The sequence below is a fragment of the Thalassophryne amazonica genome, chromosome 14, assembly GCF_902500255.1.
Source record: "Thalassophryne amazonica chromosome 14, fThaAma1.1, whole genome shotgun sequence".
Classification (NCBI taxonomy): Eukaryota; Metazoa; Chordata; class Actinopteri; order Batrachoidiformes; family Batrachoididae; genus Thalassophryne; species Thalassophryne amazonica.
In genome coordinates, this window is record NC_047116.1 from 75,036,362 (window position 1) to 75,054,131 (window position 17,770).

General features: G+C 40.2%; 1 protein-coding gene across 2 annotated transcripts in view; it reads left to right on the forward strand.

The window, feature by feature from the left end:
- Window positions 1-12,297: 12,297 nt before the first annotated feature.
- Window positions 12,298-17,770, forward strand: part of LOC117524794 (protein FAM124A) — a 114,119-nt gene continuing 108,646 nt past the window's right edge. Inside the window, exons 1-2 of one of the 2 annotated variants that reach the window (XM_034186613.1) lie at window positions 12,298-12,494; window positions 17,178-17,180. In XM_034186613.1, coding sequence (XP_034042504.1) covers window positions 12,442-12,494; window positions 17,178-17,180 — 56 coding nt within the window. In that variant the 5' untranslated portion in view covers window positions 12,298-12,441. The remainder of the gene's footprint in view (window positions 12,495-17,177; window positions 17,181-17,770) is intronic. The other variant, XM_034186615.1, reaches the window with a different exon arrangement.

The following is a 17,770-nucleotide window of genomic DNA, read 5'->3' on the forward strand; positions in this document are numbered from 1 at the left end:
TTATACACATGATCTACACATTCTTTATGTTGTGCTTTACATTTAGTACTCTGTGAGGGACTCTGTTGGTTTATTAAAGTATTGAGAAAAGAAGCTTTTTTCACACAGGAAGTGGAATCCAGCAAAAGTTGGTGATTCCAGAAAAAAGGCCAGCGTTGGAATATTAACTGTTACTAATATAATATACAAATATTAAGTATAACTAATTTATAAAATAACATAAATGTCAAACTACTTGGGAAATGGAATGAAGAGTGCAAAAATCTTAAAATTATATTATGCAGATGAGTTAATTTGTCAGTCATAATAACAGTTATAAATAACGAGATATCGTTTAGAGCAACTTATTACTGTATCCCAGAGGGCAGCAGGTGGAAGAGGTGATGTGCAGGATGATGCTGGTCACACAAGGTGTTGTGTACCAGCCTCAGACAGCGGGTGGTGTAGATGGTGCTGATCTCTGGGAGACTGGTCCTGATGATGTTGAAATTGGAGCTGTTTATATCACAATTCTAACTTAGAAAATCATATCTTAGTAACATAAAAAATACCTTTAACCTCAAAATTTTTACTTTCTGTGTAGTCTTTTCCACATCATTCCTTTTTTTGACATGGTGAAAACATACATAATTACATTTAAAACATACATTTAAGGGGTAAACTAATACTTATGTTCTCTCTGACTGTACGTTATCAAAAAGTAATACAGCAAAATATATACAATAAATACTACAATAAATGTTAAAGCGAAGGAGAAACAAAAAATCAAATTAGTAGGGGTACCCCCATTTTGGTCAGGGTTGCCACAGCATTACCAGTACTAGTAAATAATATGTCTTGGATTAGATAGAACTTTATTTATCCTTTAGGAAGGCTTCGTCAGGAAAATTGAGGTTCCTGCAGCATTATATAGCAGCACACAGGGTAAGAAGCACACAGAGTATGAAAAGTGAAAGTCAAAAAAAAGAAAAACAATTTGTCAATATACATGTTAATACACAAATATAAATACCAGACATACTAATCGTGACTAGTTTACTGGCTACTAGTGTTCCTCTCCTTCCTGCCCGCTGTCTTCCTGTTGCTCCTCCTCCTCCAGAGTGAGGAGTTGTACAGTCTGATGGCCTGAGGGATTTGGCACAAGTTTTATGCGGATACCCTTCCTGCCATAACTCCTGTTTCACCTGGAGAAACACACACAGCCCCCTGGTCTCCCCAAGAAGTCTCACATGTACAGTAGTGTTCAGAATAATAGTAGTGCTATGTGACTAAAAAGATTAATCCAGGTTTTGAGAATATTTCTTATTGTTACATGGGAAACAAGGTACCAGTAGATTCAGTAGATTCTCACAAATCCAACAAGACCAAGCATTCATGATATGCACACTCTTAAGGCTATGAAACTGGGCTATTAGTAAAAAAATTAGAAAAGGGGGTGTTCACAATAATAGTATCTGCTGTTGACACTACAAACTCAAAACTATTATGTTCAAACTGCTTTTTTAGCAATCCTGTGAATCACTAAACTAGTATTTAGTTGTATAACCACAGTTTTTCATGATTTCTTCACATCTGCGAGGCATTCATTTTGTTGGTTTGGAACCAAGATTTTGCTCGTTTACTAGTGTGCTTGGGGTCATTGTCTTGTTGAAACACTCATTTCAAGGGCATGCCCTCTTCAGCATAAGGCAACATGACCTCTTCAAGTATTTTGACATATCCAAACTGATCCATGATACCTGGTATGCGATATATAGGCCCAACACCATAGTAGGAGAAACATGTCCATATCATGATGCTTGCACCACCATGCTTCACTGTCTTCACTGTGAACTGTGGCTTGAATTCAGAGTTTGGGGGTCGTCTCACAAACTGTCTGCGGCCCTTGGACCCAAAAAGAACAATTTTACTCTCATCAGTCCACAAAATATTCCTCCATTTCTCTTTAGGCCAGTTGATGTGTTCTTTGGCAAATTGTAACCTCTTCTGCACATGTCTTTTATTTAACAGAGGGACTTTGCGGGGGATTCTTGCAAATAAATTAGCTTCACACAGGCGTCTTCTGTCACAGCACTTACAGGTAACTCCAGACTGTCTTTGATCATCCTGGAGCTGATCAATGGGTGAGCCTTTGCCATTCTTGTTATCCTTCTATCCATTTTGATGGTTGTTTTCCGTTTTCTTCCACGTGTCTGTTTTTTTTTTTTTTTTTGTCCACTTTAAAGCATTGGAGATCATTGTAGATGAACAGCCTATAATTCTTTGCACCTGCGTATAAGTTTTCCCCTCTCCAATCAACTTTTTAATCAAACTATGCTGTTCTTCTGAACAATGTCTTGAACATCCCATTTTCCTCAGGCTTTCAAAGAGAAAAGCATGTTCAACAGGTGCTGGCTTCATCCTTAAATAGGGGACACCTGATTCACACCTGTTTGTTCTACAAAACTGACAAATTCACTGACTGAATGCCACACTACTATTATTGTGAACACCCCCTTTTCTACTTTTTTTTTTACTTATAGCCCAGTTTCATAGCCTTAAGAGTGTGCATATCATGAATGTTTGGTCTTATTGGATTTGTGAGAATCTACTGAATCTACTGGTACCTTGTTTCCCATGTAACAATAAGAAATATACTCAAAACCTGGATTAATCTTTTTAGTCACATAGCACTTCTATTATTCTGAACACTACTGTAAGCACTAACCAGCACCTACTCTGCTTTGCTTATAACACCTGAAAGAACCAGGTGTACACAGAGCAGACTGGCTGCAGGGATCTTAAACGATAATAACAACTATAAATAAAAGCACATTTAACAGCCATGTAGCTATTATGAAGCTACAGCCATCTTTGCTTTTATACAAACAAAATTTTCCCCCAAATAAACTCAGCAGACAATTTTTAATGGACCAATTTTGACAATATCTTTGATACTGTAAACCCAACTGTGACACAATGGAAGCAAATTTGCCAGAGGTTGACCTTATAAGAAGTTTTAGAAATGTCCAGTCGCTGATGGTGGAAGTGAGGCTGAAGAATATAAATGAAGCAAGTCAGCAACACATGCAGCACTGCAGTCAGCACTGCACATTAAATATCAGTCTAGCAACTGATATTTAATGTGCAGACAGCACTGCACATTAAATATCAGTCTAGCAACTGATATTTAATGTGCAGTCAGCACTGCACATTAAATATCAGTCTAGCAACTGATATTTAATGTGCTAAACCTCCAATTCAGCATTGTGATAAGATATTATCACACTGCTTTCTTTTTTCTTTTTTTTTTTTGCTCTTGCTTGCCTCTACTGGTGGTTGGCTCTCACTGCAGTATTGTATCACTTCCTGTTCCGGAGCACAGTGGTGTTTTTCTGTATCTGTTAGCTGTTTAATCTGCGCAGTTAGATTGATCTAGTTATCTAGATAACGATTTGTTTCCCCAGTGTAATCTTAACGTGCCTTAACTAAAGCACTCCCTCTGCTGAATCACCTCTAAATTATTTACACATTATTCACTTTGCGTGTTTTTAGGAATCCGCTAGCTTAGCGCAGCTACTAGCTCTTAGCCGATTTAGCATGGCGGCTTCTCCTGTCTCTCCCGCACTTTTCTGCTCTGGGTGTGAAATGTTTAGTTATTCCTCGGCCTCCTTTAGCAGTAATGGTACTTGTAATAAGTGTAGCTTATTCGTAGCTTTGGAGGCCAGACTAGGTGAATTGGAGACTCGGCTCCACACCGTGGAAAATTCTACAGCTAGCCAGGCCCCTGTAGTCGGTGCGGACCAAGGTAGCTTAGCCGCCGTTAGTTTCCCTCTGGCAGATCCCGAGCAGCCGGGAAAGCAGGCCGACTGGGTGACTGTGAGGAGGAAGCGTAGTTCTAAACAGAAGCCCTGTGTACACCGCCAACCCGTTCACATTTCTAACCGTTTTTCCCCACTCGGCGACACACCCGCCGAGGAACAAACTCTGGTTATTGGCGACTCTGTTTTGAGAAATGTGAAGTTAGCGACACCAGCAACCATAGTCAATTGTCTTCCGGGGGCCAGAGCAGGCGACATTGAAGGAAATTTGAAACTGCTGGCTAAGGCTAAGCGTAAATTTGGTAAGATTGTAATTCACGTCGGCAGTAATGACACCCGGTTACGCCAATCGGAGGTCACTAAAATTAACATTGAATCGGTGTGTAACTTTGCAAAAACAATGTTGGACTCTGTTGTTTTCTCTGGGCCCCTCCCCAATCGGACCGGGAGTGACATGTTTAGCCGCATGTTCTCCTTGAATTGCTGGCTGTCTGAGTGGTGTCCAAAAAATGAGGTGGGCTTCATAGATAATTGGCAAAGCTTCTGGGGAAAACCTGGTCTTGTTAGGAGAGACGGCATCCATCCCACTTTGGATGGAGCAGCTCTCATTTCTAGAAATCTGGCCACCTCTGCAGCTTCTCTCCCCCTGCCATCCCCTCATTACCCCATCCCCGTAGAGACGGTGTCTGCTCCCAGACCACCAATAACCAGTAAAAATCTATTTAAGCATAAAAATTCAAAAAGAAAAAATAATATAGCACCTTCAACTGCACCACAGACTAAAACAGTTAAATGTGGTCTATTAAACATTAGGTCTCTCTCTTCTAAGTCCCTGTTGGTAAATGATATAATAATTGATCAACATATTGATTTATTCTGCCTTACAGAAACCTGGTTACAGCAGGATGAATATGTTAGTTTAAATGAGTCAACACCCCCGAGTCACACTAACTCAGAATGCTCGTAGCACGGGCCGAGGCGGAGGATTAGCAGCAATCTTCCATTCCAGCTTATTAATTAATCAAAAACCCAGACAGAGCTTTAATTCATTTGAAAGCTTGACTCTTAGTCTTGTCCATCCAAATTGGAAGTCCCAAAAACCAGTTTTATTTGTTATTATCTATTGTCCACCTGGTCGTTACTGTGAGTTTCTCTGTGAATTTTCAGACCTTTTGTCTGACTTAGTGCTTAGCTCAGATAAGATAATTATAGTGGGCGATTTTAACATCCACACAGATGCTGAGAATGACAGCCTCAACACTGCATTTAATCTATTATTAGACTCTATTGGCTTTGCTCAAAATGTAAATGAGTCCACCCACCACTTTAATCATATCTTAGATCTTGTTCTGACTTATGGTATGGAAATAGAAGACTTAACAGTATTCCCTGAAAACTCCCTTCTGTCTGATCATTTCTTAATAACATTTACATTTACTCTGATGGACTACCCAGCAGTGGGGAATAAGTTTCATTACACTAGAAGTCTTTCCGAAAGCGCTGTAACTAGGTTTAAGGATATGATTCCTTCTTTATGTTCTCTAATGCCATATACCAACACAGTGCAGAGTAGCTACCTAAACTCTGTAAGTGAGATAGAGTATCTCGTCAATAGTTTTACATCCTCATTGAAGACAACTTTGGATGCTGTAGCTCCTCTGAAAAAGAGAGCTTTAAATCAGAAGTGCCTGACTCCGTGGTATAACTCACAAACTCGCAGCTTAAAGCAGATAACCCGTAAGTTGGAGAGGAAATGGCATCTCACTAATTTAGAAGATCTTCATTTAGCCTGGAAAAAGAGTCTGTTGCTCTATAAGAATGCCCTCCGTAAAGCTAGGACATCTTTCTACTCATCACTAATTGAAGAAAATAAGAACAACCCCAGGTTTTTTTTCAGCACTGTAGCCAGGCTAACAAGGAGTCAGAGCTCTATTGAGCTGAGTATTCCATTAACTTTAACTAGTAATGACTTCATGACTTTCTTTGCTAACAAAATTTTAACTATTAGAGAAAAAATTACTCATAACCATCCCAAAGACGTATCGTTATCTTTGGCTGCTTTCAGTGATGCCGGTATTTGGTTAGACTCTTTCTCTCAGATTGTTCTGTCTGAGTTATTTTCATTAGTTACTTCATCCAAACCATCAACATGTCTATTAGACCCCATTCCTACCAGGCTGCTCAAGGAAGCCCTACCATTATTTAATGCTTTGATCTTAAATATGATCAATCTATCTTTATTAGTTGGCTATGTACCACAGGCTTTTAAGGTGGCAGTAATTAAACCATTACTTAAAAAGCCATCACTTGACCCAGCTATCTTAGCTAATTATAGGCCAATCTCCAACCTTCCTTTTCTCTCAAAAATTCTTGAAAGGGTAGTTGTAAAACAGCTAACTGATCATCTGCAGAGGAATGGTCTATTTGAAGAGTTTCAGTCAGGTTTTAGAATTCATCATAGTACAGAAACAGCATTAGTGAAGGTTACAAATGATCTTCTTATGGCCTCAGACAGTGGACTCATCTCTGTGCTTGTTCTGTTAGACCTCAGTGCTGCTTTTGATACTGTTGACCATAAAATTTTATTACAGAGATTAGAGCATGCCATAGGTATTAAAGGCACTGCGCTGCGGTGGTTTGAATCATATTGTCTAATAGATTACAATTTGTTCATGTAAATGGGGAATCTTCTTCACAGACTAAGGTTAATTATGGAGTTCCACAAGGTTCTGTGCTAGGACCAATTTATTCACTTTATACATGCTTCCCTTAGGCAGTATTATTAGATGGTATTGCTTAAATTTTCATTGTTACGCAGATGATACCCAGCTTTATCTATCCATGAAACCAGAGGACACACACCAATTAGCTAAACTGCAGGATTGTCTTACAGACATAAAGACATGGATGACCTCTAATTTCCTGCTTTTAAACTCAGATAAAACTGAAGTTATTGTACTTGGCCCCACAAATCTTAGAAACATGGTGTCTAACCAGATCCTTACTCTGGATGGCATTACCCTGACCTCTAGTAATACTGTGAGAAATCTTGGAGTCATTTTTGATCAGGATATGTCATTCAAAGCGCATATTAAACAAATATGTAGGACTGCTTTTTTGCATTTACGCAATATCTCTAAAATTAGAAAGGTCTTGTCTCAGAGTGATGCTGAAAAACTAATTCATGCATTTATTTCCTCTAGGCTGGACTACTGTAATTCATTATTATCAGGTTGTCCTAAAAGTTCCCTGAAAAGCCTTCAGTTAATTCAAAATGCTGCAGCTAGAGTACTAACGGGGACTAGAAGGAGAGAGCATATCTCACCCATATTGGCCTCTCTTCATTGGCTTCCTGTTAATTCTAGAATAGAATTTAAAATTCTTCTTCTTACTTATAAGGTTTTGAATAATCAGGTCCCATCTTATCTTAGGGACCTCGTAGTACCATATCACCCCAATAGAGTGCTTCGCTCTCAGACTGCAGGCTTACTTGTAGTTCCTAGGGTTTGTAAGAGTAGAATGGGAGGCAGAGCCTTCAGCTTTCAGGCTCCTTTCCTGTGGAACCAGCTCCCAATTCGGATCAGGGAGACAGACACCCTCTCTACTTTTAAGATTAGGCTTAAAACTTTCCTTTTTGCTAAAGCTTATAGTTAAGGCTGGATCAGGTGACCCTGAACCATCCCTTAGTTATGCTGCTATAGACTTAGACTGCTGGAGGGTTCCCATGATGCACTGTTTCTTTCTCTTTTTGCTCTGTATGCACCACTCTGCATTTAATCATTAGTGATCGATCTCTGCTCCCCTCCACAGCATGTCTTTTTCCTGGTTCTCTCCCTCAGCCCCAACCAGTCCCAGCAGAAGACTGCCCCTCCCTGAGCCTGGTTCTGCTGGAGGTTTCTTCCTGTTAAAAGGGAGTTTTTCCTTCCCGCTGTAGCCAAGTGCTTGCTCACAGGGGGTCGTTTTGACCGTTGGGGTTTTACATAATTATTGTATGGCCTTGCCTTACAATATAAAGCGCCTTGGGGCAACTGTTTGTTGTGATTTGGCGCTATATAAAAAAAAAATTGATTGATTGATATTAATGAACAAGATATGCTTACCTTCTCTATAACTTGGTACTTTTCATTGGTATTTTATGTGGGCCTTATGGCAATGTTTTTATCTTTACAAGAGGATGAAGGTCTCTTTAGAGTCCTGGAACCTCTGTTTCAATGATAAGAGTGTGAAACCTGGACACAAACCATTGACCAAATATCACAACTCCATGTTTTTGATGCCAGAGGTATGAATCCTTGCAAGTTGCTAAACTGACTGCATTAATGGGGAAGATAGAGCAAGTGGTAGCATCCATTTGTACTCACTGACCATTAAATTTTATTTTCAGCGTGCATCCAGGTATTGAACCAGCCTTGTCAGGAATTGAAGGTGAAAGTTATAGATCATAGTCAATGGTCAAGTTAAATTTTATTTTACCTTTCTGGATGTTATAATGTTGAGGCAATTGTAGGCCACTTAGGTCAAGATCACTGTCAAAGCTCAACCTCAAAAGTGACACATCAGAGCAGTTTTTTCTCATATACTGTACCATTCTGCTGGCAACCAATTGCATGGAGTTGTGGAAACCATTTGGTTGTGCAAAGGTTATGAGTGGCACTGTGAACCTCCACACAACCATGTTTGATCGTAAGGCGATTGCACAGGTGGTGCCCTGCCCCCAAACAACCACAGCCTGAATCAGACTGAGTGCACTCATTGTCAGACAAATCAAAGAAGGTTGAAACAGTCAAATTTATAAATGCAGACACATTGCTCACACACAGCAATCAGTTGAAGTCAGCCAGCAACCTGTCAAACTATACATGTATGAGAGATGAACAGATCAGGTCTAATGTCATCCAAACTCACAACTACACATAAATTATCTATCTGCCACCCTCCCAATCATAATTTATTTTATTTCAGGTACTCTTATCCTCATAGAAGTTGAGGGACAGTGACACAGGTGCAGGCAGTGCTACGTAAGCTGTCTGTGTACTGCTGTGTGAATGAAATTCTCTGTTCATTGTCTTGAAACACAGCTACAAAGAAAAACAATAAATTCTCCCCTCCTCCTCGTACAAATCGAGGTTTGCTTTTGAGCACATGTGCACCATCACACACACGCACACACACACACACAGCAACAGGATTCATGAGAGAATGGGATCCCGTGAGATAAGGAAGTAAGTTGCTACAAGTTGAACAGCTGTAAGACTCCGTATGAAATATAGTTTATTTATACAAAAGTCACAGACAAAGCCTCCAGTATATTATTGTATGTGAGCCCCAGGTTAAAGTAAAAAGTAATCCAGTTCTGGTTATCCATCCAAATGATTCAACACACCTGTGTGTCGCCAGGCTGGAAATAAGGACTAATGGCGAAGGGTCAAAATGGTGGCACCATAGTAGCCACACCCTTCAACATAGAAAAAAGCTTTTAAGAATTTTTGATCAGTATAGTCTCTGGATGATCTGAAAGAAATTTGAAGTACATTGGACAAAATCCCTAGGAGTTCATTTAAATACAACGTGTGGAAATCACGCCAAAATGACACGAAAATTCAAAATGGCCAACTTCCTGTTGGAGTAGACCAATGGTGCAAGAGACTTTTTTATACTTCTATGCAAGTCACACATGTACCAATTTTCATCTCCATACGAGATCTGTCAATAAAGTTACGGTCCTTTTTATTTTTTTCAAAAACTATATGGATTTCATTCATATGTTTTTACGTCAGACATGCTTGAACCCTCGTGCGCATGCGTGAGTTTTTCTACTCCTGTCGGTGACGTCATTCGCCTGTGAGCATGCCTTGGGAAGGAGTGGTCCCGCCCCCTCGTCGGATTTTCATTGTCTGGAAATGGCAGAATGATTTGGGCTTTTTTTCCATCAGAATTTTTTCAGAAGCTGTTAGAGACTGGCACCTGGAAACTATTCGAAAAATTTATCTGGCTTTCGGTGAAACTTTTACGGGCTTCACAGAGACTAAGGTCTGTTACTACAGCTTTAAGGACCCCTTTAAGGATGCTCGGCGCGCCGCGCTCCGAGCTGCGACGACGCGGCACAAGCCACCGGACCATTTCTAAACAGATGGCTCTGTGGATACGAGACCATTGTGTGCTCTTTCTCTGGTTATCACAAGAGCTGGACATCAGCCATTTTCCAGCAGATTTCACTTTTAACAAGAGATTTTGTCATGGAAAGCCGCGTGGAGGCTTCACGCGTAAAGACCGATTCGCTTTGGAAGCGAGACAAAGGAACACCTCCATTTCAGAGTGATAAAGGACAAGTTTGGACATGTCCAGTTCTCCACAATTTCATTGATACTTACTGGACTGGTAAGCACTGAAAGCCGAGATAGACATGTCCAAACTTGTCCTCTGACACGCCCCTATTGAGATATCCCATAGAGGTGGGCGATACCAGGAATTTTGGTATTGATCTGATACCAAGTAAATACAGAGCCAGTATCACTGATATCGACACCGATACCAATACTTTTTCTTATTTAAGCTTCATAGATCCAAAGGATCCAAAAGACCTAGGATAGAATTTCGCCAAACACTGTACATGACAACAAAATACTTTATTATCACAATCAACATTTTTGTTTAAAAAAATTACTCAACACAACTTAAAACAAAATCTCCTGAGGTAGAGGGCTGACAAACCACAATACAAGGGTGCGCTGCTCCGTGTTGTGTGACACAGCGCAGCGCTGCTCTTACAGACAGAGAGTAGACTTTGATGAATCTGCGTGTGCAGCAGTCAGTGCGTGCGGGAGAGAAAAAAAGCTTGAGTATCGATCTTTTTACACGAGGATCGTTCAGTATCAATACCAGCTTTGGTATCGATATTATCGATATTAGGATTGATCCGCCCACCTCTAATATCCCATAAACCCTTGCGCGCCAGAGTTGCTGCAGTCTAAACATGTAGAAACCACATGACAACAATTGCAAATGAACATTATACTGCCAAAATGTAATTTTTATGCCTTTCATGACATTTATAAGAGACTGCATGCATGAGACCCTGAAAACATGCTAAACCAAATATTCCGTGTCTGCGACGTTTAACCCACGTGGAACTTCATAAACACATCTGGAAGGTAGCGCGTCTCTACTCGGTGTGTGGTCTTGTCCGTGGGCTGGCTGTGACATCTAGACAGAGGAAGGACGACACGAGTATTGGTGGTGGAACGAGAAGATACAAGAAAGTACAAGAGGCTGAAGAAAAAGCATTGGAGCATTGGAGAGAGGTGATGAGTAGAGGTGGGCAGACTGATCCTAATATCGATAATATCGATACCAACGCTGGTACAGATATTGAACGATGCTCGTGTAAAAAGATCGATACGCAATATTTTTTTCTCTCCCGCACGCACTGACTGCTGCGCACACAGATTCATCAAAGTCTACTCTCTGTTTGTAAGAGCAGCGCTCCGCTGTGTCACACAACACAGAGCAGCGCACCCTTGTATTGTGGTTTGTCAGCCCTCTACCTCAGGAGATTTTGTTTTAAGTTGTGTTGAGTGATTTTTTTTAAACAAAAATGTTGATTGTGATAATAAAGTATTTTGTTGTCATGTACAATGTTTGGCGAAATTCTATCCTAGGTCTTTTGGATCTTTTGAATCTATGAAGCTTAAACATGAAAAAGTATTGGTATTGGTATCGGTATTGATATCGGCGATTCTGGGCCTGTATTTACTTGGTATTGGATCAATACCAAAATTCCCGGTATCGCCCACCTCTAGTGATGAGCAGACTGTTTGTAATATCTCTGTCAGCCTCTTGGTGGAGCCAAAACTGTACTCTCATTAATATTGCGTTCATGTGCCGCTCGGAAAATGTGCTGTCTGACTAAAAGTGCCGCTGTCAGTCTGTGGCTTGGTTTTATGATTGAACAGACTCTAATCCGGCTATGGTTTGAAATATTTTTTTGTTGTTTTAAGTTAAAACAGGAAAAAAAAAACATTGGTTTGGTATTTCAAGCATATTTGAAAACATTTCCAGCTAAATTCACATTTAGAAATGTTTAAAGGCTAGAAAAGTTATTTTTGCAAACACACTTGTTTGTCAAACGCACCAGTCTGCTGGACAAAAAGCAAAACCAGCTGTCTGTGGCAGACTGAGGAGGTGGGGGTGGATCATTGGACCAGTCTGTGGTCAGGAGGCAGGATTTGTGGGGTTATGGATGCAGTGAGGAGTGACAGTGCAACAACTTCTAAGTCAACTATTTCATGAGAGAAGAATGTTTTCGTTAACACAGATGTTCTCCTAACAATATGGCCATCTCACATCTACCTTTTATAATGCTGCACATAGCTGCCCTTGGATAAATCAGATCACTTTCTCACCTCTTTGTAAAAGTTAGATTTCCGACAGTCCCTGAAGGCAGCAAAAGGCAACTAAAAGTGTTTTTTGTTTTTCCTCCGGTTTGCTGGACCAATGTTTTCCACACAAGTCTGTAGTCAAAGAGAGAGACAGAGACAGACAGAGTCAGAGACAGAAAGAGAGTCACAGTCAGAGAGTGAGATGGAGAGTCAGAGACAGACCGAAGCTGCAGACAGAGTGTGTGTCAGCAGGCTGCAGTGAGATGAAGAGGAGCTCGGCTGAAGATGACTGCGTGGACTCTGGAGCAGAGACTGGGTGAGTCCAACACTAAGAAACAATCAGCTCCTCATGAAACTGAAGCCACTGCGCGCTCTTTAACACTTTTTACCATCTCTACTTGTGCAGTGAACCATTTAACTGAGCTTATTCAATGCATTAAAAATGTTACTTAGAAAATGTGATTGTTATTCATTTATTATTTATCTTTTCCTAAAACCCAGATTACAAAAGGAACTTATCACTTGTGAGTGCTGGCTCACAGAAAGAGTTACATAGAGATATTGAAGAAATATCTTCACATAATTTTATTTAAGAAAAAAAAATAGGATCTGGTATTTTGACATAAGTTAACAATATCAACAATGATAATCTTGATAGTTAAATTTGTATTTCAAGATATCAAAAACTTCTGTCTCCTGAATAAAATTCAATTTAGGGTGTCTTGCAATCCCTAAAAACGATACATGTGGGGTGGAACAATACATTGTGTATCATGATAATTGTATCTTGGGGACTGTATCAAATCGTATAGTTATTTGTTTTTTGTTTGGTTGTTTTGTTTTGTTTTTTAATGAACATCGTGAGACCATGAAACATCAACTGCTATATGAACTCCTGCAGCAGAATAATAAATGACTTCTAAAATTAACAAATAGGAAACTGATAGGTTCCTACTCTCCTGATATGACTTTCTCTATCAGACTGGTTGGTCAGAAACAGTTGGACACAAATGCACGGCTCGAACAAACAGCTCTGGTTATAAAAAGGCTTTACTTGTGAGGATAGCAGAGGTCAGTACACAAGTAGCCAGACCAGAAAATACAGCAGTACAAAAATCATCAGGCTGAGGCATGGTCGGTCAAACAGGGAGGAGGTCAGGAACACTATGAGGCAGGCAGGACTATGGAACGCAAGGAACAGAGCTAGAAAGAGGCACAAGACACATCAATCTGGCGAGGGACTAAAGTGCCCAGTGATCTTATATAAGCCCAGGTGATGAGCTGCAAATCAGGAACAGGTGTGAGTGGAAAGCACCAGAACAAGGGCGTGGCCAGAGATAGTGAAACATCCACCACAAAGAACCAAGAGACAAACAAGAGAGATAGAGACAGACAGACCCAAACAGAAAAAAACCCGCAAGAGAGAAACCATACAGAAAACAAATGAATCAGAAAAAAATAACAAAACAGACTGGACAAATAAAACCAGATAGCCAGACAAAACTCAAACCCCGACATCCTGTGATTTTTGGATTTAAAAAAAAGAAAGAGAGAAGAGAAAAAAAAAAGAGAGAGAGACTCAATTTGAGTTGTAAGAAGAGATCATTTGGGTACGTCACAGCCCAGTTGGACACCATTCCAACGCAGGCAAGTCATCCCGTCAAGTTACAGCAAATGAAAATCCGACCAGGCAAGAAGGTTCCCTATGCCCAGCACCACCACCAAATGATGTTATGGCGTAAAAACAGCAAAAGTGGTGACAAAGGTCAGTTTCAGTTTGAAAAGGGGTCAAAAGTTGAAATTCCTTCAAGTTTGGTAAAAAGTGATACAAATTACACTAAATAGTTTTGATTGTGTAAAGGTCAAAGTAAAAATAAAGGTCAAACAAGGTCAACATCCATTGGATTCTATGACATGTGACATGTGTTACCCTGTAATATGATAACTAAGCATGATACATTGTCCAAACTATTCATTTTTAAAACCCTGTTAACTCAACTAATAATTTGCATCATTTTTACTAAAAGTGGAGCAACTTTAACTTTTGACACCTGTACAAACTAAAACTGACCTTTGTCACCATTTTTGCTGTTTTTAACCCCATAACTCCTGAACATTCAGTCATAGATAGTCCAAACTATACCTTTTTGGAATCATTATGATCAGACAAATAATGTAGTGTAGTTTTCAATTTGATTGGATCATGTTAAATTTTGACCCCTGTGTAATTCTTCAATTGACCTCTACCTGGCTGCCTATTGAAAATTCAAGTGGCTAGTTGTTTTTTTTTTTTTTTTTTTCAAAAGAGTAATGTCTAAGGAGTATTTGTGCCAAATTTGATGCTTGTATCACCATTTGCAAGATTTTACTTTAAATATTCTCTTATCCGCTGCACTATATGTAAATCTGAATGTTTTTAAGTACATTGGGCCTCATGTATCAATGTTGCGCACTTGTGGCGCAAATTTACGGCATAAACTTGAAATACACCGAAGTCGCCGTGACATGTATCAAGCAGTGCGCACCTGCCCATTTCTGGCATACGCCTGACGTGATCTTGATAAATGCGGCGGGTGGAAACGATCGTAATTATAATAAACACGCCCATAAATATTCAGACTCCGCTTCAGACACACACTCATTTTACGACATAGAAGCCGGAAAGACGGCAATGAAAAAGAACTCCACCAATCACGACGCGTGCCAATAGAGCGTCAAAAGCGGCTGTCGTATCAATTGTTTTGTAGTATATAATCAATAAAGTGTTACAGTGGTCCCTCATTAATCGCTGGAGTTACGTTCTAAAAAATAGCCCGTAATACGCGAAACCGCGACGTAGTCAGCGTTATTTTTTACAATTATTATAGACGTTTCAAAGCTGTAAAACCCCTCACTACACAGTTTATACACTTTTCTCAATCAGGCATGAACATTTTCTCACTTTTCTCTCATGTGTAAACACTCTCAAAGTTCAAACCTTAGTAGGAAAATAATACCAAACTGTTTTCAGGCCCAAACATTTGTTTGAGAAATAAAAATAGAACGTTTTCCTATAAATAATTATGATGGCATTTAGAACTAACGAATTAATTTTAACGATCAACGAACGAGGTCGGACACATAAGAAATTATTAATAGTGACTCACCAGTATTTCACAGATCGTGCCTCTGTGTCCTGACACCGAGCCTTTTCCCACTCACACCTCGCTGCAGCAGGTGTCTGTTTCCGTGTGACAAACACAGTTATGAGTAGTTGTTGGTGCTCTTTTCTCTTCTGGGCAACAAGATTCTTATAAACAGATACGCAGAACACAGAACACTGTAAAAAAAAAAAAGGCATGCAAAATTGGACTAAAAACTCCGCGAGACTCCGAGGCCACGACAGGTGAACGGCGTTATAGCGAGGGACCACTGTATTCTCTTTTCACGTCAGTAATTCTTGACATGTGGATATTTGCTCGCTCAATTAATAAGACACGCCTAATCTGTCAGATTTCTTTATTTTTTAAATGTATTTCTGTATTTATTTTATTGTGACAACCGAATGGAGACGACAAAACCTGATTGCAGCACGGGCGAATTAAGGGAATGACGGAACTACAGTTGTTATTATCAATTTCATTGTCTAAAACGATCACACCACATGAAGTTAAGCTCAGCGCTGCTCTGGCTCCAGGCTCGAAGTCTGGAGAAAAAGGCGAGCAGAATGCAGTTTTAGATGTGTGCAATTGTAAACTGCATGCAATGAATGCAGCTGTGACTTTTGATGTCTAAATGTGCATGAATACCCCTGGAATGACTATGTGTCAAACAATCAGTTACTTACGGAGACTCAGAGGAGGAGTATCACTTACATGGCGAGTGGACATTTTGGCTATGTGACATTTCTCTCTGAATGATCCAGCCTCAGTGTTACGGACCCTCAGTGGCTGGTTAGATGGATACTTGTGAGAGGTGGGGATGGGCCAGTTCTCTGCCTGGGTGTAGAGCTGCAACTATAGATTATTTTCATTGATAATTTGATTCGTTATTAGGTCCATAAATTGTTAAAAAAAAAAATGTTATCCAGAGCCTAAGACATTTGAAGGTGTCACCCTTCAAATGTCTTGTTTTGTCTACAGCCCAAAGATATTCAGTTTAGTGATCGATAGCAGTAAAGCAACTGGTAAACCAAACAAGAAAATAGTCCAATTTAAGCAGCTGAAATCAAAGAATATAAATGACTCAGAATGATTCATTGATTATCAAAATAGCTGTTGATTAATTTAATAGTTGATTAATAATCAGTTTCGAGTTGCAGCTCTACCTAGATGGTTGCCATCCTGGACCGAAGGCAGTTCTGTGATGTGATGGATGAAGCCTGCACAGGCCTAAGCTGGTATTTTTTAATATCTGCCTTCAGTCAGACTAACAAACAGAGCATTCATATGACATCTGCTGTCCACTGTTGGTCAGTAAAGTCCCTTTGGGTCACTTAGGGTGACTCTACACTCAGACTAGACTTTTCCTTTGGTGTGCATTTACTGGCCTGTGGTAGAGATGGATTGAAGAGATTTGGCCAGATAAGTAACATTGAGTGAGATGGCAACCAACACCGGACAACATGAGAAGGATCAATCACATGCGTTTGTCATAACTTTATGGTCCTTTTTTAACTGCTCTGTATTTGTGTGTGTGTGTGTGTGTGTGTGTGTGTGTGTGTGTGTGTGTGTGTGTGTGTGTGTGTGTGTGTGTGTGTGTGTGTGTGTGTGTGTGTGTGTGTGTGTGTGTGTGTGTTGTCCTTCAGTCTTTAAGCTAAATGTTCCTTTATGCATTACCCCTGTTTGCTTTTTCTTTGTTTACTCATCTCCCCATCTTCCTACATTCCCTTTCATTTCCATCTCTTCAGCCCTGAAGCCCATTTGTTGGATTGATTCCTGCAGGAAACAGACTTGTTCCTTTGTTTCCTGCTGTCCTGCATTTTCCACAGTGTTATTAAGTCGGAGACACAGTCTCAGAGAGGGTCTGTATAGAAGAACAGTGTTCTGTGGTTGTCATCTGATTCTCAAGTTGGCTCAGACATGAGAGCTAGAGTGGCATGGGGGCTTAGTGGTTAGCACTGGTGCCTTCAGTGAGAAGGTCGTGGGATCACTTCCTGGCCTTTCTGTGTGGAGTTTGCATGTTCTCCCCATGTCTGTGTGGGTTTCCTCCGGGTGCTCGGGTTAACTCCCACAGTCAAAAACATGCTTATTTAGGGCCTGCTCCTTTCTCTGCCCCTGACCAAGGCAGCATCTCTACATCTGGAGTTGGTCCCCGGGTGCCAGACTGTGGCTGCCCACTGCTCCTAGTGGTTAGATTGTGTCTAACTGTAGTAAGGATGGGTTAAATGCAGAGGACAAATTTCAGTGTATGTATGTACAGTAGTGTTCAGAATAATAGTAGTGCTATGTGACTAAAAAGATTAATCCAGGTTTTGAGTATATTTCTTATTGTTACATGGGAAACAAGGTACCAGTAGATTCAGTAGATTCTCACAAATCCAACGGGACCAAGCATTCATGATATGCACACTCTTAAGGCTATAAAATTGGGCTATTAGTAAAGAAAGTAGAA